This window comes from Bubalus bubalis, chromosome 12, assembly GCF_019923935.1.
Source record: "Bubalus bubalis isolate 160015118507 breed Murrah chromosome 12, NDDB_SH_1, whole genome shotgun sequence".
Lineage (NCBI taxonomy): Eukaryota > Metazoa > Chordata > Mammalia > Artiodactyla > Bovidae > Bubalus > Bubalus bubalis.
In genome coordinates, this window is record NC_059168.1 from 48,849,905 (window position 1) to 48,870,241 (window position 20,337).

Genomic DNA, 20,337 nt, shown 5'->3' on the forward strand with positions numbered 1-20,337 from the left:
ATTGAGCCCACGAGCCATATCAGTATGTTTCTAGAGAGTGATACAATAAATACCACCATGTGAAGTTGTTAGAGCTTAAAATCGATGAAGGGTTCATTACACAACTTATGATTGTCATTAGTATTAATATTTTGCTCTATTAGGTATTTGTTCCAATGAAAAATTTTCAAAAATGATGCATCATGAAATTTTGAGTGAAGAAGAATCTTTCAGTGAATTTTATGAAGATATTTTCTCTGATAGCCTGAGCGATATATATACTAGTGTCTCAGAAGATGACAGTTCTTTGGAATATAGTTCTGATTCAGATGATGTGAATATTAGACCAACAAAAAGACAAAAAACCTTAGTCATTGATTCTGATACAGAAAGTGTAAATGAAACTCATGGTGCTGGAGAGGGTTCCTTTGCTTCTACAGAAGAGTGAACTGAAGACAATATTTCAATTCAATTAGAAGATTGTACAGGTGTGTCAGGTGTAACTATTGAATGTAATAACTCACAAAGTGTTAGTGAAATAACAGAATTAATCTCAAGCTAACCAAAATAAACTTACTGACGGCAGGCATTAGTTAGTTTCTGCAAAAATCCCCCGATCAATGGAACTTTCTTGGTGGCTCTGATGGTGAAGAATCCACCTGCCAATGCAGGAGATGTGGGTTCTATCCCTGGGCTGGGAAGATCCCCTGGAGAAGGAAATGGCAACCCACTCCAGTATTCTTGCCTAGAAAAATCCCATGGACAGAGGAGCCTGATGGGCTACAGTCCATGGAGTCACAGAAGAGCTGGACGTGACTTAGGGACTAAACAACAACAACAAAGGCCTGAAATGTAAGAGCTAAAACTATGAAAGTCTTAGAAGAAAACACAGAAGTAACCTTTCATGACCTGGGATTTAAGAATGGATTCTTACATAGGATAGCAAAAGCCCACACTATAAAAGAAAAACTAAGTAACTTCATCAAAGTTAAAAGCTTTATGCTGCTAATGATACTATCAAGAGGGTAAAAATGCAACCTACAGAATGGGAAAAAATATTCGCAAATCATACAATTTGATGAGTGACTGGTATTGAGACTATATACAGAAATCTTACAACTCAATAATAAAAAGATAAACTAATTTTTTAAATGCACAAAGGATCTAAACAAACATTTCTCCAAAGATGATATACAAATAAGCACATGAAATTAATCACCAGGGAGATACAAATTAAAACCATAATGAGATACCATTTCATACCTACTAGGATGCCAAAAACCCAAAGATAAACAATAACAAACGCTGGTGAAGATGCAGAGAAACTGGAACACTCATACACTGGAGGTGGGAATATAAGACAGTGCAGTCACTTTGGAAAACAGTTCTTCAAATGGCTAAACCTAAGAGTTACCACCTAGCAATTCCACTCCCCGATATCCAGCCAAGAGAAATGAAAACATGTCCATAACAAAAACTTGTAGACTGACCATGATCTCAAAGTTTGTTTCAAAATTTGCAAGCATCAAGTGTCATTCAAAAATGATTAGTTGCTGTCTAGGGCAGGGGGACACAAAGGGGTTAAAATGATAACTAAAGGGTGATTAAAAAAAAAAATCAATGATGAAAGTATTCTAAAGCGGACCAGATCTGTGGTAGCCCATATCTGTGAATATAGTAAAGCAAAAAAAAAAAAAAAAAAAACCTGCACTGTAAACTTTGTATAGGTTAATTGTATGCTGCTAAGTCGCTTCAGTTGTGTCCGACTGTGTGTGACCCCATGGACTGTAGCCTACCAGGCTTCTCCATACATGGGATTCTCCAGGCAAAACACTGGAGTGGGTTGCCATTTCCTTCTCCAAATTGTATGCTACTGTGTATTATATCTCAAAAAAACTGTTCCTTTTTAAACAATTAAGTTCCCTGCCACATGATGAATAATCTGAGAGCACTGGAGAAATAAAAACTTTCCATCTCTAGTACACATACCAGAGCCACACCTTCTTTCTGGTAAATTTCTCATGATCTATAGGTATAAGCCCTATAGAAATAAATGTCTTTTTGGTGATAGGAAGTAACTCATCTCTGTGTGGTTGAAATAAAATATTGTGCTAAACCCTCCCCCCCGCCAAAAAAAGAAATGTTCTTAATCAAAACTCCAAGAAATTTCACTGCCCACATCTGTGTCTATGAACAAGCTGGCATCAAGAGGCACTATTTTTAATTATCTCAGAGTAGTGAAGGACAGAGTTAACACTTAAATACCACCACAACCTAACGTGAAAAGGTTTCTCTGAAATTTACAAGGGGACACTGGGAGCATGGGGTGGAGGGAAGGGAGGAATTTCACACTGGACATCAGTACCGTACTCACACAGCAAGGTTTTAGCTAAACTCACATTACAATAGTGCTATTAACCAGTTTTATTGATTTCAAAGCTTTGTTTACATAAAAGTTAGTTATAATTTAGTACTTTCCTTAAAAGCTATAGGTATGAAAAGTGTATACCAACATTGATGTTTACACTGATTTAAGTAATACTATCATAACAATAAATGTAAACCAATACTGAGGGTCCACAGGAATCTCAATATTACTTATATTTGAACAAACAGTAATAATAGGGACCATGTGGTATAGTTGAAAAAGTCAGAGAAAAATCTGACTTTAGATCACCAGCTCTGTCACGTAAAATCAGTATAAAATAAAGCCAAATAAAATAAACAGATCTAGATAAGCCCTAAGGTCTTTCACCTCCCTCAAATGAAATGAGTCTAAAAAAGAGAGGGAAAAGGGTTCAGAATGAGGCTTCGAGGTAAAAAAAAATTTTTTTAAGTTTAAAAGAATGAAAAAGGATTAAATTTATCTATGACGAAGAAAGGAATTAAACCAAGAAACAGTTAACTCTGCAGATAAAAAGAAACTTTCAACTTGATGAAAGGTAATGTTTATAGTAAGAATATATTTTTTCATTTTATTTATATTTTAGTGTTTTTATTCTGCTTTAATATCTACATTATATTTTTTAAAAGATGGGAGTTTTTCATACCTTTGTGAGTTTCTACTCTAAATACCCTCTCCTTTCTCTATACTACCCAGAGGCACTTTAATTCAAGTTGAAGTGTGAAAGTGTTCGTTGCTCAATCCTGTCTGACTCTTCATGACCCCATGGACTGTAGTCTGCCAAGCTCCTCTATCCATGGAATTTTCCAGGAAAGAATACTAGAGTGGGTTGCCATTTCCTTCTCCAGGGGATCTTCCCAACCCAAGGATCAAACTCACATCTCTTGCATCTCTTGTTTTGGCAGGTGGATTCTTTACCAGCTGAGCCACCAGGGAAGCCCCCAGGTAAAGAATCAACCTGCAGTGCAGGAGACCTGGGATTGATCCCTGGGTTAGGAAGATCCCTTGGAGAGGGAAATGGCAACCCAGTCCAGCATTTTCGCCTGGGAAATCCCATGGACTGAGGAGCCTGGTGGGCTATGGGGGCACAAACAGTCAGAAATGACTGAACAACTAACACTTTCACTACACTTTCAATTCGAGTTGAGGGTAAAACAGCAGAAAGTCTGGGAGGCTCAATAAACACCATACACTTTAAAATACACGCATTACACACATGTGGCGATTTTCAAGTATAAAAAGAAAAACGTCAAAGTGAAAAGGTTGGACTTTCATGGTGGTCAAGAATCCACCTGCCAATGCAGGGGACACGGGTTCGATCCCTAATCTGGAAAGATTCCACATGCCACAGGGCAACTAAGCCCACAAGCCACAACTACTGAAGTCCATACACCTAGAGTCTGTAAGAGAAGCCACCACAATGAGAAGCCCGCTCAATGCAACAAGACAACAGCCCCCACTCACCACAACTAGAGAAAGCTCACAGGCAGTGACAAAGACCCAGAACAACCTCCCCCCATCATAAAACGATATATTAAAAAAAGAGAGAGGAAGAGAGAGAAAGGATTATGAGCAGGGCAGGTGTGCAAATGGGTTACCTTCTCAGTGATGCCGTTGAACTTGGCCAGGATGTTGAAGAGAGGCACCTGGGGGATAATGAGCTGCTCCTTCTCGTCCTTGTACAGGGGGGCGGTAGGAAGGTCCAGTGTCAGGTACATAAACGTGGACTCCACCATCGTCTCCTGGTACTCGTCATTATGCAGCAGCTGCTCTTTCTCTTCCGCTGGCTGGAAGTAAGGAAGAAGGAAAAGGAGGGAAGGAGTGTGAGCAAAATAGAATACCACAGCTGGAAAGAGATGAGGTTTCTGGGACACTTATATTTACTTCATTTAATGTTAAAGGGAGAAGGGGTACCCAAGAGACTGTGCCATTCCACAGGCACTTGCACAACCTGTTTGCATGCGTGGGTGCTCAGTCATGTCCAACTCTTTGCGACCCTGTGGACTGTAGCCCATCAGGTTCCTCTGTCCATGGGATTTTTCCAGGCAAGTGTACTGGAGTGGGTTGCCATTTCTTTCTCCTAGGGATCGTCCCAACCCAGGGACTGAACCCACATCTCCTGCGTCTCCTGCATTGGCAGGCAGATTCTTTACCACTGAGCCACCTGGGAATCCCTATAGATTAATGCAAACACTGGTCTTTCATATTCATAGAGATATTATTTAAATACCAGACTATTTGAAATCTAGAAAGTTTATCTGAGCTTTAGGGAAAAACAAACTAGCACCACCTAGCGGCCAGAACACTGAAATCGGTCATCCCTCCTTATCTATGGTTGCCTCCAGGACCTGCCTTGGATACCAAATTCCACGGATGATCAAGCCTCAACCAACTGCTAAATGTAAATAGAGTGCTTTTATATACTGAAAAAAATCCGTGTATAAGTGAACTGCTGCTAAGTTGCTTCAGTCGTGTCCGACTCTGTGCAACCCCAGAGACGGCAGCCCACCAGGCTCCTCCATCCCTGGGATTTTCCAGGCAAGAACACTGGAGTGGGTTGCCATTTCCTTCTCCAGTGCATGAAAGTGAAAAGTGAAAGTGAAGTCGCTCAGTCGTGTCCAACTCCTCGCGACCCCATGGACTGCAGCCCACCAGGCTCCTCCGTCCATGGGATTTTCCAGGCACGAGTACTGGAGTGGGGTGCCATTGCCTTCTCCAATAAGTGAACTAGTGCAGCTCAAAACTGTGTTGTTCGAAGGTCAACTGTACAATCAACCACCACCTCCCAAACTTAGCACACTGGTACACAGGAACCTAAGGGACATGCCACTTGGCAGGCGCCTTGCAGAACCTCTTCCTGGAGCAAAAGGCTGTACCAGTTACCTAAGCATCTTTTTGTCAACTCTGAATCCTCTCGGGCAATATAAACCAGTCCAAGCCACTCACCAGATCAGGATGAGGCAGTTTTTTAGTGAAGATCCTCATGGACCCCTGGAAAACGTCAGTTACAATTGCTGTACAAACAGAAATCAAAATGCAACTTCTGTGTTGAAAGCATTTCCAAAATTCAGTCCCAACTCCTACATTTTTTAAATAAATCAGCATCTTCCAGCATAAGACCCAAAGCTCTCACTTAAAAACAGACATATACCACCAAATTATACCTTTTTACTTATTTGTGTAAATAACTACTCTAGGGGATTTCTAAGACTCTGTGCTCCCAATGTAGGGGCCTTGGTTCGATCCGGGTCAGGAAACTAGATCTCACACACCAAAACTAAGAGTTTGTATGCCACACGCAACTGAGACCTAGTGCAGCCAAATAAATGAATATTTTTTAACAATTATTCTATGTCTTTCTTCTCCCCAAGATGGATGGGGCAGACAGGCTGAAGACACCTAAAGAGGGGGCAGGGCCACCTGGTAAAAAGAGCACCCGGCCACAATCCCACATCAAGAAACCATCAGAACACAGAGAGAAGAAAACTGCGTTAGGTCTCCAAAACAACTTACCTGGTTCAGCAGTCTCTAAGCTAAGTTATTTAAGGCATTCATGAAAAATGTCCAACTACTGCTAAACCAACCTGGATGCTAAGAACACAGGGACTCGAGGTCTGAGCCTCTATAAACTAGCTGTTAGTCTGTTATTCGGAAGAAGCAGCCAGGCCTAAGGACTATCCACTAAGTCTTCACTCTGCTACCACCAGCCCACCAGCATGTCTACAACACATTGCCCAGCCCCTCAGTTTGAAACTAGGTCAGGATTTCTAGAGCACAATCATATCCATTTCTACTTATTAAAAATACCATTATATACAAGCATGCTCTAATAAAGAAAAATGGAAAGGAAACTATTCAGGAACAAGATTTAGCCCATGTGTACAGAGACTGTACCCTAACACAAAAAATACACAGGTAAGAAGAAAGGATGAAAAGTTGCAAAGTGTTTCCAAAAGGAAGCAAACAAAAAAGTGCTCTCCTTCACAAAATAACACGACTTACTCTTTTTTTTCTTCTTTGTGCCCCCCAGAGCTGAGTGTAGAGCATTCAAAAACCAGGACAGAAAATCAACTCCATCCCCTGGAAAAGGAGAGGTGGGACATCAGACTGAATGAAAGTCCAAACCACACGCTGGTTGGCATGACTCCACATTCTCAGTTTTCCTCCTTCTTTTCAGGCATCCCATCCTGTGGGCAACCTCCTCTATCAGGGCACTACACACTGACACTCCTCAAGGCCAAGATCTTAGTCTTCTGACCTTACACACCCCCTAGACAATCTGGCTCAACCAGAACCTTATCAGCTCTATTCCAACCCTGAGTCTCATCACCCATCAAAGATCATTACTGGGAGTTCCCTGGGGGCCAGTGGTTAGGAATTGGCATGTTCACTGCCATGGACCGGGTTCCAACCCTGGTCAGGTAACTGAAATCCTGAAAGCCACACAGCTCAGTCAAAATATTAAAATAAAAATAATAGCCATTACTGAATTTCTAAGTCACTCCTCAACAAGAATGTTTTAAAACAAACATGTGACAGCGTATCTTCACTTAAGGGCCTTCACTGAGTCCCCGCTGTTATCAGGATGTAATCCAAGTTCCTTATAGCAGTGGGAAATAAACCCAACCACTTGTTCCATCTCAGCACTCATTGTTGGATCCAAAGGTCCAGCTACAAGCAGTCCTCTCTCTGTGCCAGGCACCTCCATGCTGCTGTCCAGTGTCCTCTCTGCCTGGAATGCCCACCCCCACCGTGTCTCCCCACTACCTAAAACTCAGGCATCTCTTCCTTCTCTCTGAACCTCAGCTCACCTTGCATGTGTTCAACGGGCGTCTTTGCTCTATGCACCCTCCCACAGCATGCTGTGCTTCTGCTATCACAGCACTTAACACATGTAATCATCTTTCTACAGAACTATCTTCCCCACTAGAACAGGAGTGCCTGGAAGGAAAAAACTGTGTTTTTTAACCCTGCAGCATTAAAACCTAGCACCAGGAGTGAATGGTCAATCAACTGACCTGGAAACTAGAGAGTATCATATCACATCCTATGAGCTACTATGAGCTACTCATGTGGCAATAAATCACTGGGTTTGGAGGGATAAAAATAGTCAGAATAGAACAGTCTGCGACATGACAAAATGAGAAGCAAAAGTGGCAGGCACTTAATAATGGTTGGTGCCTTTTCCAGCCTCCTTCCCAAGTCGTAGTTTAGTTCAGCAAATCAGACAGACTGCCTATCCAGCTGACCACGCCTGGGACTCTGGGCAAGGCAGGCTGATGAAGGAAGACTGAGACACCTGAACACGCTATGCACTGGACACTCGCTCCAGCTACTGCAGAGTTCACTGCAAAGCAGAAGTAAATGTGCCCACCAGACTAGTGCTATTGCCCAAAAGTCAGAAGACACGAATTACTCCTTCCTCACCCTGTTTCGTGATCTGAAAAGTCTTCTTGCTGCAGAGGACAACAGCCTGCAGCATCTCATGGGGAGAGACATGAGCTTTGAAATTGCGAGGGTTCCAGAGTTTTCTCATCAGCTCTCCGAAACGCTGGACCAACAAGAACATGATATCCCCAGGAGGACGTTTGATGTTCTTATAATTGTCTTCTTCCAGGAAGTAGTTCCGGAGAGGAGGAACGTTAGACAGAGCCTGGAAATCAAACGTTCCGATTCCGATTAATCCACAGCCCTTCTGCTGGACCTCTGGGACTTAGGCTCATCTATTTAAGCTCTTCTAAAAACTGTTACACCTTAAAGAATCAGAAGTTAAGGTGTCTTTCCTGCATGTGGTATTAAGAGTGTGGTAATAAAGCCATACAACTGTATATAAAAATGAATGTACTCTGTTATGATGGAAATAGTCAAAGACTTTAAGAGAATAGAAATTAATTTTATCTCATTAAGCAAAAAGATAAAGACCTACCATGTTAGTTCAGGAAAAAACATATGCTTATTAGTGAGATATATGAAACTGGGAAGGAGACCACAGAAAAGACCCTAAATAAATACAGTCTCAGGTCTTTTCTGATAGGGTCATGAATCCTCATCAGCGCTGTGCTTACCATGTGCACAACTTTCTTTGACAAGGTAATCCCTTTAGCAAGGAGTAAGGAAAGATGCTGCTAAATATATAAACCCAGGCATCTCTGGGGAAAACAATTCAGGGGGCAACTCAGGATAATGATAGAGGTGATCAGGAAAGCCTCTTCAAGTCTGGGGCTTCCCTGATGGCTCAAGTAGTAAAGAATGCGCCTGCAACCCAGGAGATGCAGGTTCAATCCCTGGGTCAGGAAGATACCATGGAGAAGGAATGGTAACCCACTCTGGTATTCTTGCTTGGAGCATCGCATAGACAGAGGAGCCTGGCGGACTACAGTCCATGTGGTCGCAAAGAGTTGGACATGACTGAAGCAACAGCCTGAAAGCCTACAAGTTTAGCTCAGCTAAAGAAACAAGGATTTCCTACTGAGATACTGAAAGTAAAAGTTGCTCAGTCATGTCCAACTCCTTGTGACCCCATGGACTTTAGTCCATGGAATTCTCCAGGCCAGAATACTGGAATGGGTATCCTTTCCCTTCTCCAGGGGATCTTCCCAACCCAGGGATCGAACCCAGGTCTCCTGCATCGCAGGCGGATTCTTTACCAGCTGAGCCACAAGGGAAGCCCTTCCTGCTGCGAGTTACTCTCAAAAGGAAAAGCGTGTGGATAAAGTTTATCCTAGCTCTGTTATCCATGCTCCACTGTGGACAGAGGTTGCTCCCTGACTTCAGTGACAAGACAAATAGCAGGTGTCCTCAGAGAGAAATTAATCAGCCTCTGTGGAGTACTTGGTCCATTCAATAACATTTTAGTGGAAACATCACAGAGGATTTGTTCATCCACTTACATGTATAAATAAAAAGAACTTCCTATGGGGAGCTAAAACCCATCACAAAGTCACAACTTCCATGACTGTATTCAAAACCCTATCTGTCCTCAAACAGTCTTCACAAAGCCATGAGAGACTGGAAGAGGCAAAGTCAGCAAAATCTCTCTCCATCTAAGAATTCAACCTTTCCAGGGACCAGAAACATTCAAATACTAAGATCATGGAATCTGGTCCAAATACTTCATGGCATATAGATGAGAAAACACTGGAAACAGTGAAAGACTTTATTTTCTTGGGCTCCAAAATCACTGCAGACGGTGACTACAGCCATGAAATTAAAAGACACTCGCACCTTGGAAGAAAAGCTATGACAGACCTAGACAGCGAATTAAAAAGCAGAGATATCACTTTGCTGACAAAGGTCTGTATAGTCATAGCTATGATTTTTTTCCAGCAGTCATGTATGGATGTGAGAGTTGGACCATAAAGAAGGCTGAGCACCGAAGAACTGATGCTTTCAAACTGCAGTACTGGACAAGACTTCTGATAGTGACTGCAAGGAGATCCAACCAGTCCATCCTAAAGGATATCAACCCTGAATATTCATTGGAAGGACTGATGCTAAAGCTAAAGCTACAGTACTCTGGCCACCTGATGCAAAGAGCCGACTCACTGGAAAAGACCCTGATGATGGGAAAGATAGAAGGTAGAAGAGAAGTGGACAACAGAGGACGAGACGATCGGATGGCATCACCGACTCAATGGGCATGTTTGAGCAAGCTCTGGGAGATGGTGAAGGACAGGGAAGCCTGGCGTGCTGCAGTTCATGGGTCACAAGGAGTCGGACACAACTTAGTGACCAAACAACAAGGGACCAGGCATGACACTAACGGCAGACAGCAAAACTCAAGAGATACGTTTTTGCAATGTTTTACCCAATTCTTTATGCAAAAACACCATACACAAAGTTTAAAGGCCAACCAAATAAGAACTAGAATATGTGCAACACACACGCATATACATATAAATATATACATACTTTTAAAACTCAATATAGTGTAACACTAATAGAAAGATGAGCACATAAGGCCCACAACTCATGAGAAAATATAAGAATCAACTTTAGAAATGAATTTTTAAAAGTAAGTTAAAATGGAGATACCTATCAAAATGGAAGAACTTTTTTTTAATGGTAACAGTGACAATGCAACACCCCTTTGGGAATCCTCCTACATTGTTAGTAGGAATGTATCAATAAACTGGTGTAGCCACTAAGGAGAACAGCATGAAAGTTCCTTAAAAATCTAAAACCACAGTTAGCGTACGATCCAGCAACTCCACTCCTGGGCATACATGCACCCTAATATACATGAAAGCACTATATACAATAGCCAAGATACGGAAACAACCTGAATGTTCATCGACAGGTGAATAAAGATGTGACACACACACAGAATACTACTCAGCCGTTTAAAAAAAAAAAAAGAATGAAATAATGCCATTTGCAGCAGATGGATGGACCTAGAGATTATCATACTAAGTAAAGCCAGAAAGAGAAAAATACCATATGACATCACTTACATGTGGACTCTAATACACAACACAATTTATCTATGAAACAGATTCACTGACACAGAATAAAAATTTATGGTTACCAAAAGGGATAAATTAGAAATTTTGGATTTGCAAATAAAAATTACTATATATAAAATAAACAACAAGGTCCTACTGTATAGCACAGGGAACTATATTCAATATCCTATAGTAAATCATAAGAGAAAAGAATATGAAGAGAAAAATACATATCTATAACTAATTCACTTTGCTGTTTGTCAGAAACTAACACAACACTGTAAGTTAACTACACTTCAATTAAAAAAAAAAAAGAGCAGCCTTTTCTGTGGCTGGTGGGTTTATAAACCACTACAACTCCCCTATAGCCTAGAATCAAGGCTCACAGTGCATTAATACAAGAAGTGAAGGTTGAAGAATCAAATTCAACAAAATACAATGACATGTAATCATATAAGGATGCTGCACAAGAACATTTATTGATCTCACAATAGGCTTTTAAGTTAAAATATATACAAAGATACACACATATACTATGTTACTTTCTAGATTAAAAATCCAAGTATTTGAAAAGCCTAGAAAAGAAATAAAACAAAGTATAAGAGTGTCACAAAATGTGCAAGATGGATACACACTGCAACACTGGTAACAGAAAAAACCCTGAGACAAGTGAAATTTTATCAATTGAGGAATAACAAAATAAACCATAATATTGCCACATGACATTATGCCTGTGTGTGTGCGTGTTTAGAATAGTTTTGGAGCTCTCTATACTGTTAACTACCCCAGGGCAAAGCACTAGGGAAAGGAATAAAGTTCTCATGTTACACTTTCTGTATCTTTCTTCCCCACTCTCAGCAATTTGTTTATAGTTTAATCATTTTTTTTTGAGTGAAGCAGAATTACTGTTAATTTTCTTATTTACGCTTATCAATATTTTCTACAATGTGCACTATTACTCATGTAATTTTTTTTAAAAGCAAAACTTAATTGCAAACAGGACAACTTTGGCTTTCTGCTTTTCCCATTTCAGGGTTTACACACAGGGGCAGGACAGAGACACCTCAGAGCCAACACAGTGAACATCTACACCATGGAAGAAAAGCATCACCTAGCACACGTGCCTCTTTTTGGGTCCTCCAGGCCACATGCAGATTCCACCCCTCACTCCCTGTACACTCCAGAGGCTGAAACAGGCCCACCATTTGGCAGCAGCCCTCCAGCATACACAGGAGTGTTCTGCTTGGTGCAGAACAAATAGGCCAGCAGAGTTCCCAGCAAAGAATCAGGATCTGAGGACCACTAGACTCCACCAGAAAGCAGTCATTTCCTGGCTGAGCTTCAGTGTTCCTGGGTTGCCCCCTCCCGCACGGTTCCCATCCCATCCTACCCTACCTGAAGGACGGCGTTGGCGTAGTCATTGGCCTTTATGTTATTCAGGCCCACGATACCTGGCAGGTAAGTGGTGCCGTCATATGCCCGGGACAACTTGGCTTGCTTGTCCAAGTTAGCAATCTGCTGCTTTGTGAAAGTGGGCTTCAACACATACTGCAAAACAAAAGAAAATTCCAAGTTGTTTTAGGATCATCTATAGAGCTGACAAGACATATTTGCAACAGCAATTTTTGCAAAAGCAAAAAATACTTTGCCATGAACAGCCACCCAAAGGGTTCCCAACAGTAGGTCTAAGGAGGGAGGTGACATGGAATGGGCCCCCTACATACTGCTCATCTATAAACAGGTGATTATCAAAAACCCAAAATCACTGAGTCCCAGGCCTTCCCTCAGAGAGCATGTCTGGCCAACCCCATAACAAACAACAGTGAGAAACTGCAGGATACTCAAGTCTGCAGGCGGCAGGAGTCTGAGTCCCAGGTAGGAGCTCACGCAGGGTCAGCACGTGGGCTGCTACGTAAGCAGGAATTCATTCCCCCTCTCTGTGGAGGTCTGCGATGCTGTGATTCCCTGTGACTGAAGAGGCAGGATCAGACCCTTCCAGTCCTAGAGCTATGAGGGTCATTAGGTCACAGGCTGGTCAGAGGGCACCACTGACTCACTTTGTTTCTGTTTCATGTTTTGGTTTTTTGGCTGCGAGGCATGTGGGATCCCAGATCCCAGACCAGGGATCGAACCTGCACCCTCTGCATTGGAAGGCATAGTCTTAACCACTGGACCACCAGGGAAGTCACCACTGACTCACTTTGAAAGCTTGAATTAAAAGAGAAAAAAGCTTGAATTCCTTTCAGTTTCTCCCTTTGTGCATAACCACTTAAAACTTCAATTTTAACAGGACTATGAAACTTATGGAAGTGGGGTAAGTAGTGTTTCAAACACTCTGAACACCAAGCTTTCCTTAAATAGAACATTCCACTCTATTGAACATGCAGCCACTTGCTGAAAAGGAAAACAATAATCAACAGTTCCAACAGTAATCAAAGCTCAAGAGGACTTTCCAGGCTCCCCACATAAGTGCATGGACTCCTGGCATAAGGCACAAATCGGAGCCTGCAGGTGGAACATGCTAGCCATTTTGGCCACATCATGTCAAAAGGAGCTATGCATGCGTGCTAAGTCACTTCAGTTGTGTCCAACACTTTAAGACTCTATGGACTATAGCCCACCAGGCTCCTCTGTTCATGAGGATTCTCCAGGCAAGAATACTGGAATGGGTTGCTATGCCCTTCTCCATGGAATCCTCCCCACCCAGGGATCAACCCCGTGTCTCTTAGTCTTCTGCATAGGCAGGCAGGTTCTTTACCACTAGGGCCACCTGGAAAGTCCAAAAGGAGCTGTGAGCTGGTATAAATCTCTGTCCTATACCTGGCTACACCAGGCTCAATTCACATCACTACACCAAAGTGTGGAAGGGTAATTTATTTCATAAAAATGCTTTCACCCCAATTACAAAGGAGCCCTATTTCTTCAGTCCTAACTAAAAACAGAAACAATAGCTAAGCTGCAGACCATGGGCCATGACTACGAATTGTGGGGCTTCCCAGGCGGCTCAGTGGTCAAGAATCTGCCTGCTAATGCAGAAGAAGTAGGATTGAGCCCTGGGTCAGGAAGATCCCCTGGAGGAGGAAATGGCAACCCACTCCAGTATTCCTGCCTGGATAACCCCATGGACAGAGGAGCCTGGTGGGCTACAGTCCACGGGGCCCCAGAGAGTCAGATACGACTACACGACTGAGCACACATAACCTCTTTCTTCAGTTTCCCTGGTTCCTCCCAAAGGGAAAGGAGATTCTCCAAGTCCAAAGGACTGAGACTCTTTCCTGACCTTGAGTGGGAAGACCCCCAAGAGCCCTGGGGTAGCTCCCAAGAGAACTAGTTCCAAACCAACCCTCTTGGACACGCACCGTGATATCCTCTAGTGAGGAATCGATGATCTCATAGTTGTCAGGGAGGCAGTAAAACTTGAGGGTGTGGAGGTTGAGGAAGACATGGTGACTAAACTGGACACTGTGAATGTAGGCGTGAGACTTCAAACCCCGGCCTGCAGGAAGGAGGAAAGGCTGTGAGAGAAGCACAAACTCCAGAAGCGAACATCATGTGCAATTTTCCCTTCTTCATTTTGTACCAGAACATGTTAATATCAGCAAAAACAAAGTACTACACCATTCCTGAAAATTCATCTCCGCATGAACTCCTCTCATCATACAAGTTAGCAAGAAAGAACAGCACTTTATTCTCTAGATAGCATAAAACACAGGGGGACTAATTTCATATACACAAATATGGAAAACGTGTGGGTATCTGTATGTGCATATGTGTATGTATATATGTGTGAGTATGTATATGTGTATGTATACAAGCTAGTTTCATGTGCTATCAGAAACTAGGGATATGCATGTATATATTATAAATAATACACGTACATACACATATGTACGTGTCTCCATCATCACTTAGTCCTAATTTTCCAGCTGCCCACATTCAGGACAATCTCATAGTTGCATGACTTTGTTCACGTTACCACTCCTTTTTAGAATATTTCACCCTTCACCCATTCAAACTCTGTATATCCTGCATACAGAGAACAAGTTCCTCCTTCACCTCCTTCATGAACATGACACAAACATTCCAGCTAACACTGATCTTTGCATATTTCAACTCCTATTGTCCTTATTTATTTACACTCAGTGCCACATGGGCCAGCAGTAATCTTAATGGTCTTAAGAGAGTTTGCTGATTGTTTTATGTGTTACCCTTGACTATTTATAAGATCCCTGTAAGAGCAAGGAATGTACTTTACATTTCCTCTAAATCCTCCACTATACTGTGCAAATAGTACTAGCTTGGTCTGAATAAACTGATACAGTTAATTTTCAGAAAAGGACAGAATGAAAAAACTCCTTACAGTAAAAGGATTCTCAGAAAAAGACATTGAGTATAGAAAAATATCAGAGATTCAAAAACCCAGAGCCGGTCAGCACCAGGGGCCAGCCAATCCCAGAGCTCTCCTCCACAGTCGGTTCACAGGCCAAACAACCAAACAGAAAAGTTAAATAAATAGCAGCAGGGCCAGAGGCAGTGGGGCTGGAGACAGCAGGGCTTCAGTGGCCTTGCCTGTCCTCCTTCACTGGCGACGACCAGCATTAGGCAGAGAAAGCCACCACCTTAAAAAAATAATAATAAAACTAGAGCTTCTGAGATTTCCCACACAGTCTCACATGTGGCAAGTTCTTTCTCCCTTTCACATGTGTTCAGATTCTGATAAATAGAGAACCTCCTATGGATTTTCTAAGAGTATTCCAATTTCCTGGGAACAAAGATAAAAGTTTATTAGACATGACTCTTAACAGCAACTTAAAAAAAAAAAAAAAAAAACCACAACAACAAAAACCCACAGACCTGTGGCTAGTGCTGAAAACACAATACAAAATATTTATTTACCTTGAAAGTACTTGCCACACACCAGACAAGCATATGCATTGATGTGCGAGAGGGAGATGGAACACAATTTCTCAAAGTCAAAGTCCAGCACACTCCTAAGAGGATGAAAACAAAACAGAAACAGTTAATGGTGATGGTTGCCCAGGTGAGCACCTGAGTAAAGCAGCATCGCTGGCTCCATGCGTCACGCAGCATCCTTCCAAGAACAGGTCAGCAACCACATGCAAATTGTGGGGAACGTTAACTCTTCCTTACTTAGACGTTCGGGCCTTCCCGGTGGCTCAGATGGTAAAGAATCTGCCTGCAGTGCAAGAGACCGGGGTTCAATCCCTGGGTTGGAAAGATTCCCTGGAGAAGGGAATGGCTACCCACTCCAGTATTCTTGCCTGGAGAATTCCATGGACAGAGAAGCTAGTGGGCTACAGTCCATGGGGTAGCAAAGCATCAGACACAACTGAGCAACTAACACTTTCACCTAGACATTTAATATAGTGCCCCAACCCACCAACCCCCAAAGTAGTGCAAAGGTATCTCTACCAATGACCCTCTTCGAGCATCCACAACCAGTTGAGAATCTCCCATTACTTTCTCTGGAGGAAAAGCCACAAGGACTAAAGTAACAGGGCACCAACAACATTCCAAAGTAAAAGACATAAAATAAAGGACACAAAAAGAGTGAATAACCCCTTTCATAAAAGAAAATTTTATTTTTGTCCATTAATAAAAGTCAGAAGCCTGAAGAATTTTAGAGGAATACCTACAAAAAGATCTATCTGTTCAAGTGCAAAGTCACGGTGAGTACCAGGCAAGTTAAGTGATTTTAAAAAAGTTACCTCTACTAAATCCACAGGTGGCAAGGGTTTTCCTTCTCAAGCATTAACTCTAATTAATCGTTAATGGTCTCTGGAAAGCTGCACTGTCCACTAAAGGGGCCACTAGCCACACACAGCTATTGATGTAAAATAATTAAAATAAAATTTAAAATTCAGTTCCTCAAGCCACATTTCAAGTGCTCAACAGCCACAAGTGGTTTGTGCCTACCACATGGACAATTCCACCTGCAAAGAGCAATCCCAATGTTGCAAAAACAGTCTAGTAGTCAAGGCTACACTAGAGTATAAGTGAAAAAACCATCCTATAATGCATCTGGGGGACTAAAGAATGCATTGGGATGAGATGACCACCTCTGCTTTAGAACATGTCTTTGTCTGTTTTTCCTTTCCTGAATCCCAGGTATCAAGAGCAGTACCTAGCACATCATGTGTGTGCATGCTCAGTGGTGTCTGATTCTGCGACTCCAGGCTCCTCTGTCGGTGGGATTTCCCAGGCAAGAATATTGGAGTGGGTTGCCATTTCCTCCACCAGGAGATCTTCCTAATCCAGGGATTGAACCCAAGTCTCCTGCATCTCCTGCACTGGCAGGCAGATTCTTTACCCACTGAACCACCTGGTAAGCCCTAGCACATACTGTTCAGTTCAGTTCAGTCGCTCAGTCGTGTCTGACTCCTTGCGACCCCATGAATCACAGCACGCCAGGCCTCCCTGTCCATCACCAACTCCTGGAGTTCACTCAAACTCATGTGCATCGAGTCGGTGATGCCATCCAACCATATCATCCTCTGTCGTCCCCTACTCCTCCTGCCCCCAATCCTTCCCAGCATCAGGGTCTTTTCCAATGAGTGAACTCTTCGCATGAGGTGACCAAAGTATTAGAGTTTCAGCTTCATCAGTCCTTCCCATGAACACCCAGGACTGGTCTCCTTTAGAATGGACCGGTTGGATCTCCTTGCAGTCCAAGGGACTCGCAAGTCTTCTCCAGCACCACAGTTCAAAAGCATCAATTCTTCAGCGCTCAGCTTTCTTCACATCCACCTCTCACATCCATACATTACAACTGGAAAAACCATAGCCTTGACTAGACAGACCTTTGTTGGCAAAGTAATATCTCTGCTTTTTAATATGCTATCTAGGTTGGTCATAACTTTCCTTCCAAGGAGTAAGCGTCTTTTAATTTCATGGCTGCAATCACCATCTGCAGTGATTTTGGAGCCCCCAAAAATAAAGTCTCTCACTATTTCCACTGTTTCCCCATCTATTTCCCATGAAGTGATGGGACCAGATGCCATGATCTTTGTTTTCCGAATGTTGAGCTTTAAGCCAACTTTTTCACTCTCCTCTTTCACTTTCATCAAGAGGCTCTTTAGTTCCTCTTCACTTTCTGCCATAAGGGTGGTGTCATCTGCATATCTAAGGTTATTGATATTTCTCCCGGCAATCTTGATTCCAGCTTGTGCTTCTTCCAACCCAGCGTTTCTCATGATGTCCTCTGCATATAAGTTAAAGAAGGAGAGTGACAACATATAGCCTTGACGTACTCCTTTTCCTATTTGGAACCAGTCTGTTGTTCCATGTCCAGTTCTAACTGTTGCTTCATGACATGCATACAGATTTCTCAAGAGGCAGGTCAGGTGGTCTGGTATTCCCATCTCTTTCAGAATTTTCCACAGTTTATTGTGATCCACACAGTCAAAGGCTTTGGCATAGTCAATAAAGCAGAAATAGATGTTTTTCTGGAACTCTCTTGCTTTTTCGATGATCCAGCGGATGTTGGCAATTTGATCTCTGGTTCCTCTGCCTTTTCTAAAACCAGCTTGAACATCTGGAAATTCATGGTTCACGTATTGCTGAAGCCTGGCTTGGAGAATTTTGAGCATTACTTTACTAGCGTGTGAGATGAGTGCAATTGTGTGGTTGTTTGAGCATTCTTTTTTTTTTTTTTTTTTTGAGCATTCTTTGGCATTGCCTTTCTTTGGGATTGGAATGAAAACTGACCTTTTCCAGTCCTGTGGCCACTGCTGAGTTTTCCAAATTTGCTGGCATATTGAGTGCAGCTCTTTCATAGCATCATCTTATTGAGCACATACTGAGTGCTCAATAAAAAAGTAAGTTGGTGATTGCCATTGATACCACATATCCTTTTATTTTCCTCATACAAATTCAAAACAAGCTGAAAGCTCTTTCTGCATGTGCCACCCTAAAACAACATGCCCTCTGATGACAGTTTAAACTGAGGGGAAAGATTAAAAAACCTGGCAAGAAGCACAGTTTTCTGGGCAGAAAGCTTTAGAAGGGATAAAGTTTCTGAACATATCATACAATACAAAGAACTTTCTACAAAGATTCCCTTGTATGTCTGCTGTCCCAGCCATCCATGTGCTACCCACCTATTAATGGTATCCAGGTACGGGCAGTGGCGGCTCCTCCGGTCCTCAGAATCCACGCGGCCATTCTTTGCTGAAAGGAAAATCATCAAAAGCTCTGAAAATGGGAAACCCATACTCAGGGTCAACTACCAGTACAAACAAAACACAAAAACGGGAAAAACAAATCAGGACGAGTTCTGTTACAAATAGCCTGAAAACACCCCAAAATGCCCACTCTAACGGAAAGTAAAAGTGTTAGTTGCTCAGTCGTGTCCAACTCTTTGTGACCCCATGGGCTATAACCCTCTGGATTTTCCAGGCAAGAATACTGGAGTGGGTTGCCATTCCCTTCTCCAGGGGATCTTCCCAACCCAGGGATCAAAGCCAGGTCTTTTGCGTTGTAGGCGGACTCTTTACAGTCTGAGCCACCAGGCTACAAACTGAGGCAATATACTTGAAACACATAAAACCAACAAAGAAATTGCTTGCAATTACATAAAGAAATCTGGTGAAGAGTTTTTTAAAAAAACAACCCAATAGAAAATGAGGAGGACAGCCCACAAAAATATGAAAAGATACTCAACCTCACCAATAATCAAAAAAATGCAAATTCCCTTGCACAATAATATACCTCTTCACATCTACCAGAGAGGATAAAACAAAATCAAGCAATTCCAAGTGTTGGCAAATATGAGGAGCAATGAGAAGGCTCATAGACTGCTGGTGGGAATGTAAACTCTTACAATTACAAAATACTGCAGCTAGACTGAAGCTGAAAATACACAGACCCTTTGACCCAGCAATCTCTCTTCTATTAATACTTGTATCTACCCTAGAGAACTTTTGCACAGGTGCATCAAGAATATTTTACTAAAAAATATTTATAGCTACAATATTTGAAAGAGATCCAACTGGAAACAAGCAAAATGCCTACCACATACCAAAAATGGGAGAAATCAGGTTTGATCCCTGGGTTGGGAACAGAAGAAATGGCAACCTGCTCCAGGATTCTTGTCTGCAAAACTCCATGAACAGAGGAGCCTGGTGGGCTACAGCCCATGGGGTCACAAAGAGTCGGACAGGACTAAGCATACACACACTATCATCAATAGAACACTTTGTTGCCATGAACATCTACCTGAATAAACCTCAACAATATGACTAGTTAAAAAAAAAAAGGGCAAAACAGAAGACTATATATAGTATGATTTCATTTGTAATAAATACAAAATAAAATACAGTTCTACTTAGGCATATATATAAGGGAAAATTATAATTTACCTCATATATACATGAGGTAAATATATACAAACTATAAAAGTTTATAGTTTATATATATAGTTTATAGTTTTACATATATATAAACTATAAAACAATAAAAGTAGAAACAGAAAAACTTCAGAACAGTGAT

The 20,337-nt window shown here is 42.0% G+C and overlaps 1 protein-coding gene across 1 annotated transcript in view; it reads right to left on the reverse strand.

The window, feature by feature from the left end:
* USP39 (ubiquitin specific peptidase 39) overlaps positions 1-20,337 on the reverse strand; it is a 37,780-nt gene that overhangs the window by 14,467 nt on the left and 2,976 nt on the right. The window contains exons 2-9 of the mRNA XM_006045861.3: positions 18,948-19,017; positions 15,724-15,818; positions 14,187-14,323; positions 12,223-12,375; positions 7,811-8,036; positions 6,386-6,463; positions 5,330-5,397; positions 3,982-4,170 (exon numbers count right to left, since the gene is read on the reverse strand). Coding sequence (XP_006045923.1) covers positions 3,982-4,170; positions 5,330-5,397; positions 6,386-6,463; positions 7,811-8,036; positions 12,223-12,375; positions 14,187-14,323; positions 15,724-15,818; positions 18,948-19,017 — 1,016 coding nt within the window. The remainder of the gene's footprint in view (positions 1-3,981; positions 4,171-5,329; positions 5,398-6,385; positions 6,464-7,810; positions 8,037-12,222; positions 12,376-14,186; positions 14,324-15,723; positions 15,819-18,947; positions 19,018-20,337) is intronic.